This window comes from Zea mays, chromosome 1 (assembly GCF_902167145.1).
Source record: "Zea mays cultivar B73 chromosome 1, Zm-B73-REFERENCE-NAM-5.0, whole genome shotgun sequence".
In the NCBI taxonomy this organism is placed as follows: Eukaryota; Viridiplantae; Streptophyta; class Magnoliopsida; order Poales; family Poaceae; genus Zea; species Zea mays.
The window spans coordinates 17,617,222-17,627,204 of record NC_050096.1 but is presented as its reverse complement, the minus strand read 5'-3'; the positions used below and the strand labels follow the sequence as shown (position 1 = coordinate 17,627,204).

The following is a 9,983-nucleotide window of genomic DNA, read 5'->3' as shown; positions in this document are numbered from 1 at the left end:
AGCAAGGCCTCCTCTACCCTAAAAGGCTCAATAGAAGAGACAAAGGAGTAATGCTCACAAAAATTAACTAATCGAGATCTAGTAGTTACTCCCTTGCTAATATCACCCAGAATTTGGTCGACGGGATGATCCCTTTGAATCATTGCTCGAACTTGGGTTGGAGGTGCCGGTTGCGCTTCTTCCTCCATCACTTGATCATCTTGTGCTCCCCCTTGATCAAGCGCCTCCACTTGAGGTACCTGTTCGTCATCTTCGGTTGGGGGATGCACCATAGTTGAGGAAGAAGGTTGATCTCGTTCATCTTGTTCCTGTGGCCGCACTTCTCCAATCGCCATGGTTCGTATAGCGGTCGTCGGAACATCTTCTTCATCTACATCATCACAATCAACAACTTGCTCTCTTGGAGAGCCATTAGTCTCATCAAATACAACGTCGCTAGAGACTTCAACCAAACCCGATGATTTGTTGAAGACTCTATACGCCTTTGTATTTGAGTCATAACCTAACAAAAACCCTTCTACAGCTTTGGGAGCAAACTTAGAATTTCTACCCTTCTTCACTAGAATGTAGCACTTGCTCCCAAATACACGAAAGTAAGATACATTGGGTTTGTTACCGGTTAGTAGCTCATACGAAGTCTTCTTGAGGAGGCGATGAAGGTAGACCCTGTTGATGGCGTGGCAAGCCGTGTTCACGGCTTCCGACCAGAAACACTCGGGGGTCTTGAACTCTCCAAGCATCGTCCTTGCCATATCGATTAGCGTCCTGTTCTTCCTCTCTACCACACCATTTTGCTGGGGTGTGTAGGGAGCGGAGAACTCGTGCTTGATCCCTTCCTCCTCAAGGAACTCCTCCACTTGAAGGTTCTTGAACTCGGACCCGTTGTCGCTCCTTATCTTCTTCACCTTGAGCTCAAACTCATTTTGAGCTCTCCTGAGGAAGCGCTTGAGGGTTCCTTGGGTTTCAGACTTATCCTGCAAAAAGAACACCCAAGTGAAGCGGGAAAAGTCATCAACAATAACTAAACCATACTTACTCCCTCCTATGCTCAGATAGGCGACAGGTCCGAAGAGGTCCATATGCAGCAGCTCCAGGGGTCTTGAAGTGGTCATCACATTCTTGCCGTGATGCGCTCCTCCCACTTATTTACCTGCTTGACAAGCTGCACAAGGTCTATCTTTTTCGAATTGCACGTTAGTTAAACCTATCACATGTTCTCCCTTTAGAAGCTTGTGAAGGTTCTTCATCCCTACATGTGCTAAGCGGCGATGCCACAGCCAGCCCATGCTAGTCTTAGCTATTAAGCATGCATCTAGACCGGCCTCTTCTTTTGCAAAATCAACTAAATAAAGTTTGCCGTCTAATACACCCTTAAAAGCTAGTGAACCATCACTTCTTCTAAAGACAGACACATCTACATTTGTAAATAGACAGTTATATCTCATATGACATAATTGACTAACAGATAGCAAATTATATCCAAGACTCTCCACTAAAAATACATTAGAGATAGAATGCTCATTAGAGATTGCAATTTTACCTAACCCTTTTACCTTGCCTTGATTCCCATCACCGAATATAATTGAATCTTGGGAATCCTTATTCTTGACGTAGGAAGTGAACATCTTCTTCTCCCCCGTCATATGGTTTGTGCATCCGCTGTCAATAATCCAGCTTGAACCCCCGGATGCATAAACCTGCAAGGCAAATTTAGGCTTGGGACTTAGGTACCCAACTCTTGTTGGGTCCTACAAGGTTAGTCACAATTGTCTTAGGGACCCAAATGCAAGTTTTATCACCCTTGCATTTTGCCCCTAATTTCCTAGCAATCACCTTTCTATCCTTTCTACAAATTGCAAAGGAAGCATTCAAAGCATGATATATTGTAGAAGGTTCATTTAATTTCCTATGAGCATTAACAACATTTCTCCTAGGTATATTGTGAATAACATTTCTTCTACCAACCTTTCTATCATGCACGACATGAGAATTAGAAGCAGTCATAGCATAAGAATTATAAGCATGTGAATCAAAAGCATCATAACTTCTAAAAGCATTTCTAGAATTTTTCCTATCATGATACAAAAAGGCATGGTTCTTTTTAGTACTAGTAGCCATAGGGGCCTTCCCTTTCTCCTTGATGAAGATGGGAGCCTTATGGCTTGTCAAGTTCTTGGCTTCCCTTTTGTAGCCAAGTCCATCCTTAATTGAGGGATGTCTACCAATCGTATAGGCATCCCTTGCAAATTTTAGCTTATCAAATTCGCTTTTGCTAGCCTTAAGTTGAGCATTAAGACTAGCCACTTCATCATTCAATTTAGAAATTGAAGCTAGGTGTTCACTACACGCATCAATGTCAAAATCTTTACACCTAGTGCAAATCACAACATGTTCTACACAAGATGTTGATTTACTAGATTTTTCTAGCTTAGCATTTAAATCATCATTTATGCTTTTTAAACTAGAAATTGAATCATGACATGTAGACAACTCACAAGAAAGCATTTCATTTCTCTTAATCTCTAAAGCAAGTGATTTTTGTGCTTCTATAAACTTATCATGTTCATCATACAACAAATCCTCTTGCTTTTCTAAAAGCCTATCCTTTTCATTCAAGGCATCAATCAATTCATTGATTTTATCAATTTTACTTCTATCTAATCCCTTGAACAAACTAGAGTAATCTATTTCATCATCACTAGACTCATCGTCACTAGAAGAATCATAAGTGACATCATTACGAGTGATTACCTTCTTCTCTCTTGCCATGAGGCAAGTGTGGCGCTCGTTGGGGAAGAGGGATGACTTGTTGAATGCAGTGGCGGCGAGTCCCTCATTGTCGGAGTCAGACGAGGAGCAGTCCGAATCCCACTCCTTGCCAAGATGAGCCTCGCCCTTTGCCTTCTTATAATTCTTCTTCTTCTCCCTCTTGTTCCCTTGGTCCTGATCACTATAATTGTCGGGACAGTTAGCAATAAAATGACCAAGCTTACCGCATTTGAAGCACGAACGCTTCCCCTTGGCTTTGGTCTTGCTTGGCTGTCCCTTGCGACCTTTAAGCGCCGTCTTGAATCTTTTGATGATGAGGGCCATCTCTTCATCATTAAGTCCGTCTGCCTCTATTTGTGCCACCCTGCTAGGTAGCGCCTCCTTGCTTCTTGTTGCCTTGAGAGCAAGGGGTTGAGGCTCGTTGATTGGTCCATTCAAGGCGTCGTCCACGTATCTTGCCTCCTTGATCATCATCCGCCCGCTTACGAATTTTCCGAGTACCTCCTCGGGCGTCATCTTCGTGTACCTGGGATTCTCACGAATATTGTTCACGAGATGAGGATCAAGAACGGTAAATGACCTTAGCATTAGGCGGACAACGTCGTGATCCGTCCATCGCGTGCTTCCGTAGCTCCTTATTTTGTTGATAAGGATCTTGAGCCGGTTGTATGTTTGCGTCGGCTCCTCGCCCCTTATCATCGCGAATCGTCCGAGCTCGCCCTCCACCAACTCCATCTTGGTGAGTAAGGTGACATCATTCCCCTCATGAGAGATCTTGAGGGTGTCCCAAATCTGCTTGGCATTGTCCAAGCCGCTCACCTTGTGATACTCGTCCCTGCACAAAGAGGCTAGCAACACAGTAGTAGCTTGTGCATTTTTATGGATCTGTTCATTAATAAATGAAGGACTATCCGAGCTATCAAATTTCATTCCACTTTCCACAATCTCCCAAATGCTTGGATGGAGAGAAAATAGGTGTGTACGCATTTTGTGACTCCAAAATCCGTAGTCCTCTCCATCAAAGTGAGGAGGCTTGCCAAGTGGAATGGGAGCAAATGAGCATTTGAGCTGTGCGGAATGCGCGAATAATCAAAAGAGAAGTTTGAGTTAACCGTCTTTTGTTTGTCGTAGTCGTCGTCCTTGTGGGAAGAAGTAGACTCGTCGCTGTCGTAGTAGACGATCTCCTTGATACATTTTGTCTTCTTCTTCTTCCCATCTTTACGTCTGTGGCCCGAGCCAGAGTCGTTGGATTTGTCATCTTTTGGCTCGTTGACGAAGGACTCCTTTTCCTTGTCGTTGATCACGATTCCCTTCCCCTTAGGATCCATCTCTTCGGGCGGTTAGTCCCTTTCTTGAAGAGAACGGCTCTGATACCAATTGAGAGCACCTAGAGGGGGGGGGTGAATAGGTGATCCTGCGAAACTTAAACTTATAGCCACAAAAAAACTTGTTAAGGGTTAGCACAATAATTGCCAAGTGGCTAGAGAGGAGTCTCGACAAAACACAATACCACAAGAGATCAAACACAGAGATGACACAGTGGTTTATCCCGTGGTTCGGCCAAGACCAACGCTTGCCTACTCCACGTTGTGGCGTCCCAACGGACGAGGGTTGCAATCAACCCCTCTCAAGCGGTCCAAAGACCCACTTGAATACCACGGTGTTTTGCTTGCTTTTTCTCAATCCCGTTTGCGAGGAATCTCCACAACTTGGAGCCTCTCGCCCTTACAATTGAAGTTCACAAAGAACACAGAGCAAAGGGGGAATGAGCAACGCACACAAGACTTCAAAAGATCAGAGCAACAACACGCACATAAGTCGCAACAAGAGCTCGCAACACAACTCAAAGAGTTCACAACTCCACAAGAGCTCTAGATGCTATCACAATGAAACGAATGCGTGAGATCGATGTCTTGGTGCTTAGGAATGTTGTAGGAATGCTTGGTGTGCTCCTCCATGCGCCTAGGGGTCCCTTTTATAGCCCCAAGGCAGCTAGGAGCCGTTGAGAACAAACCAGGAAGGCTGTCCTTGCCTTCTGTCGTCGGGCGCACCGGACACTGTCCGGTGCCCGATTTCCTTCCTTAAACAGCGCAGTCGACCGTTGCAGATGCGGGAGCCGTTGGCGCACCGGACATGTCCGGTGCACACCGGACAGTCCGGTGCCCCCTTCCGACCGTTGGCTCGGCCACGTGTCCTGCGCAGATCGCGCGGCCGACCGTTGGCTCACCGGACAGTCCGGTGAATTTTAGCCGTACGCCGTCGGCGAATTCCCGAGGGCGGCCACTTTGCTCGAGGCAACCTGGCGCACCGGACAGTCCGGTGCCCCAGACCGAAACAGCCTCTTGGCTGTACACAGCCAACTCTCCTCTTTTCTTCTTCTTCCTGTTTCTGATACTTAGACAAGTATATTAGTACATAAAACCAATGTACTAAGACTTAGAAACATACCTTAGCTCTTGATTTGCACTTTGTTCATCCATGCGCATAGATTCACATTTGAGTACTTGTGTTGGCACTCAATCAACAAAATACTTAGAAATGGCCCAAGGGCACATTTCCCTTTCACTCTAAAGCCTCCTCTATCCTAAATTTTAGAAAAGATCCCTATCCTTTATGTCTCCAGCGGCGTCCTCTAAACGATCCTCTAAATATAGAGGACGCTGCTTGATCTTCTCTATATAGAGTTTCTCTATCCCCTCCTTTACCAGTCTTAATATATAAAACAACGAATTTAGCAAAACTAAAATGTGTGCAATTAATTTGATTGTATGACAAATATCGTATGTGCAAAAATTAAAAGTAAAATATGTCCCTAATATAGGTATTTATGTGTATTTAGGTATAGAGAACTAGATATAGAGAATGTTGTTGGAAATGAAGATACAAAGAAGAGAATCTTTTAAAAAGACTGATACAAGCGTAGCGCGACATATGATTGGTGGGAGAGGTACACGATGTCGACCACCTGAGACCTTGTTCTATTATTCCAATTTTATATGAATTAGAGTGTATTGGAATAGATTAAGATAAATTTTGACGATTTAGAACGACTGAATACTATCCAATCTACTCGATTAGTGTTGAAACGAAAGCCCATGGGCCGTCGAGCCGACAAAGGAAAAGAATCGACACGGGCGGGCGGGCCTTTTTGGCAACGGCTCTGCTTCGGTCCGCATACGCCTTCCCTCTGAAAACTCTTCATTCTCCTCTCCTCCGCCGCGCCGCCAACTTCCCCTCCCGTCAACTCCGGCTCCCGCGCGAGATCGAGCTAGCGTTTGGGGTTCTCGAGACCGGCTGCCATGGCGACAGAGCAAGAGGCGGAGAACTACACGGTGGAGGACCTTGTGGCCCTGAATCCGTACAACCCCGACATCCTCAACGACCTTGAGAAGTTCGTCAACGAGCAAGTAAACCCTAACTACGTCTTGTCCCTGCTGTTTTTTCTTGTGTGTGTGTGTGTGTGTGGGGGGGGGGGGGGGGGGTTAGATACCATTTTTACCGGTGCTTCATGTTTGCGTTTGAACGGTGGTGAAATTATGGAGCAGTCAGATGCTAGATTAACTGTAGCTTTAGTGCCTATCGCTGTGTTTCGATGATACTGAAAAGTTATGGATATTGAACACCTTTGCAGGCGTCTCGAAGCATATATATTTGTTATTCAGAATGGTGCTCGAGTGCGTTTATCACAAGTGTTCAGCAGGAGTTCCTAAAAAAATAGATGAACCTTGTAGCTGTACTATCTAGGGTTCCGTCTTGAGTTAAGAAGGAATACTATTCTGATGATCATAATACATAATAGGCAGGTTTGGTTTGCCATTGCTGTTATAAGATGTTTTCAGTTTTATGATGTGAGACAAATGATATTGCTGTTGCAAAATGAAATATTTGGTGGATGATACCCATAAAATGAACCGCTTGAATCAATTCATTGTCTGGCAACTTTCTTTAGTTTATAAGTTACACACATGCTTTGTATTTTGGACTTCTTGCAACATTAGTTTTGCTTAATGTTTTGATCCTTTTCTTTTGTCCTGTTTAGGTTGCGTCTCAAACATATAACTTGGATGCAAATCTCAGCCTTCTTCGCCTGTACCAGGTAACAACGAATATCTAGGGACATCATTTTTACAAGTATCATGGCCCCATAGTCCATACATATGTTTTCTTAGTTACTACTTTCCTTTTGTAGTTTGAGCCAGGAAGGATGAGCATACATATTGTGGCCCACATACTGATCAAGGTTGGAACATTTAATGGCTGCATCGATTTCATTGATAGGTAGTATATCTGAGTTCGCTTCTGACTATTTTTGGCTTTTGCCATGATGTTCTGTTTACAGGCTCTCATGGCAATGCCGGCCCCTGACTTCAGTCTTTGCTTATTCTTAATTCCTGAACATGTGGTATGAAAAATTACATCCTGCACTTTTAGTTCAATAGTATCAGAGGTGCTGTGTAGACCTGCAATACAGTGTGTTTAATTGAGGCTTGTGTGTGATTAATGTGCACAATATCCAATATTTATAAATATTTGGTAAAGAAGCCCCCACATCCATGCTTGAATATATATTGTGCTCTGCGAGTTTGAAAATTTGCAGGAAGCAGACTAGTCTCGCAAATGTCACAGATGCAGAGATTCCATACAGGAGCTGTCCTGTTGCCTTTACATTTTTTGGCTGCATTATTTTGTCAGCATGTTTAGTCTACTTGTCTGTGTCTTTGTTTCAGCAAATGGAAGAGCAATTCAAGGCATTGATAGTTCTTTCTCACTATCTAGAGGTACATACTTGGTCTAACTTATGTTCAGAACTAAAAACTAGCGGGGAATCTAAAGCCAACATAAGTATTTTGCTTAAAGACTGCTAGGTTCAGGCAGTTTTGGGATGACGCAGCAAACAACCGCCACATATTGGAAGCAGTTCCAGGTAAATATACTTCTTGAGCCATTGAGTCTGAGATATGCAGTCTGTTACATATTGTAATGTGAACTTGTCTCATCAATATGAGACTTAATGCCCAGAGTAATTCTTATGAATGTTAAAAGTTTTAATGTTTTCACTGGATTTCTAGTAGAAATTGAAATGATGTTCCAGTTGTCAGACTTAGGTGCAAGTGTTTTTTTGTCATTGGTGTTGGCTGAAGTGTTACATTGCTTATTCATGCCCAATAGGCATGAAAGTGGGTATCCGAATTGTTAGGACAAATTTAATATTTTAAAATAGATATGTATGAAATTCGTTGCTAATCTTTTCTTATGATATCAAGCACATTATTACAAATAAGAACAAAATTTTGCATAAATTCTTTTATAAATTATTTGCTCCCTACAACAAAAAAGGTGACAAAATTTCCGTATCCGAAACCGGATTTTATATCTATCACTTAAGAAGATATATGATAAATTTGAGGGTTACCTTTTATAAATATTTACCAGCTCAATGCTAAAACCAAGAATATGAATTTGTATAGCAGATTCTATATCCAATTTATTTACAATCAAAGGAAAAAGACCAAAAATTGACATCCGAATAAGTATCCGTTTTCATCCCTAATGCGTAAGTAAATTATTTTCTGTAACTTTCATGTTCTGTCACTTAGTGTTTAATATTGATATTTTTTATTTTCCTAACCATTTAATTTTCATGTTAACCTCATTTTACCTTGGTCGTTTCAATGGGATGGGAAGAATGCCTGAGGGCTAGAATTTTCTGTGGATTTATTCAAACATTAATAGCAGCTGGATGATATTTTAGTCCAGGTGGTATGCATTTTAATCTATGTCATCATTTGTCCTGACTCTACATAATTTGCAGGTTTTGAGCAGGCAATCCAATCCTATGCAATTCATGTACTTTCCTTGACATACCAGAAAGTTCCAAGGCATATTCTTGCAGAGGTAATTCCTTGTTTAATCAATGTTCAAGTTCTTCAGTAAGTGCTGATGCCACATAAACCTGTTTTATATATCATATGGCTGGTAATATGTTAGAAGCATACTAGACGGTAGGTGGGAGTATGCTTTGTGTCAATTGTACCATAATCATTGATTAATGTCCATCCAGTTTGTGCTAGGTTTCCATGGGGTATGCTACATGGATGGTTTCTTCTTTGATATTAACACACTTCTCTTTACAGGCAATCAACATTGAAGGTCTCGCTTTGGACAAGTTTCTTGAGTACCATGCTGCGAACTCAGGTTGGGTAATTGAGAAGGGTGGGCAGTCTCAAGTGATTGTTCTTCCACGCAATGAGTTCAATCACCCCCAGCTCAAGAAGAACACAGCTGATACCGTTCCATTTGAGCACCTAACACGCATATTCCCTGTTCTTAGCTGATTCAGGCGTAGTGAGAGATATACAATAGAACTCAGAGCGAGTGAAGCTTCTCTAAGCAATTGTATCATCTCCTTTGTGGTATACCGTATTTTAAGATCTCGGTATACCTGTTCTTTTTTATGGCTGAATTGGTACCTGCAACTTGGTTTTTACTATAACGAAATGACCAGTTATGAGATTGGTCGGCCCTAAATCCTAATGCTTGCAATGCTGCTGAACTACTGATATTTCTGAGAAGACTCATCTTTTAAAAGCGGAAGATCCATTGTTGTGTTGGGAATAGGGTGACATGACAATGGGCTCTAAATTTTACACTATAAAATTTAAGGCTTAGATTAGGATTAGGCTCTTTCTATTTATTTTTGAACTAAAAATAGATTAGGATTAGGCTCTTTCTATTTATTTTTGAACTAAAATATTTTTAGAACCCTAACAAATTATAAATTGTGAAGAAACATTATCCATTAGCACTCGGGAATAATAACGGTTATCAGATGAATTTGAACACTTTATTCTCAATATTTTAGAATCTTAATATCAATTATGGTTTTAGACGTTAGAGCAAGTCCAACAGGATGCTAATATTCTCCTTAATTCTATTTTTATGTGGGAAATCATCGAAAGCTCCAACCGCTTCCGAAAAGGATCCTTATCTCTTCTGAACGCAATCCGCGAGCTACAGTGAATGAGAAGTCCAGTAGTTGCTTTTGGTTTTGAAAAGAAAATCGGTGGGAAACTACCAAGATTGTTGGATGGTTTAGTTCAGGGGATTTGATCTGATAATGAAAAAAACTTTTTACTCCTTCGGGAGAGAATGTGCTTTGAAAATGATAAAATATTTTACAAAACAAACCTACATTAAAATGGCTTTTTCTGCAA

At 41.8% G+C, this 9,983-nt stretch overlaps 1 protein-coding gene across 2 annotated transcripts; it reads left to right on the top strand.

Annotated features, from left to right (window-relative positions):
* Positions 1–5,874: 5,874 nt before the first annotated feature.
* On the top strand, positions 5,875–9,303 carry LOC100194334 (uncharacterized). 2 transcript variants are annotated; one of them, XM_008666220.3, is made up of 8 exons: positions 5,875–6,176; positions 6,809–6,865; positions 6,959–7,009; positions 7,109–7,171; positions 7,497–7,547; positions 7,627–7,693; positions 8,582–8,664; positions 8,904–9,303. In XM_008666220.3, the coding sequence occupies exons 1-8, from the start codon at positions 6,069–6,071 to the stop codon at positions 9,102–9,104; spliced, it is 681 nt and encodes a 226-aa protein (XP_008664442.1). In that variant the 5' UTR covers positions 5,875–6,068; the 3' UTR covers positions 9,105–9,303. The 2 variants fall into 2 exon arrangements, with proteins under 2 accessions (XP_008664442.1, NP_001132842.1); NM_001139370.1 differs by having other exon boundaries at positions 6,008–6,176; positions 7,109–7,547; positions 8,904–9,294.
* The last annotated feature ends 680 nt before the right edge of the window (positions 9,304–9,983 follow it).

Excerpts from the sequence above, each read along its gene's own strand:
- LOC100194334 (XM_008666220.3), top strand. The coding sequence starts at position 6,069 with ATGGCGACAGAGCAAGAGGCGGAGAACTACACGGTGGAGGACCTTGTG. Across the intron at positions 6,177-6,808 it reads AGAAGTTCGTCAACGAGCAA|GTTGCGTCTCAAACATATAA; the intron begins GTAAACCCTAAC and ends TGTCCTGTTTAG. Across the intron at positions 8,665-8,903 it reads CAAGGCATATTCTTGCAGAG|GCAATCAACATTGAAGGTCT; the intron begins GTAATTCCTTGT and ends TTCTCTTTACAG.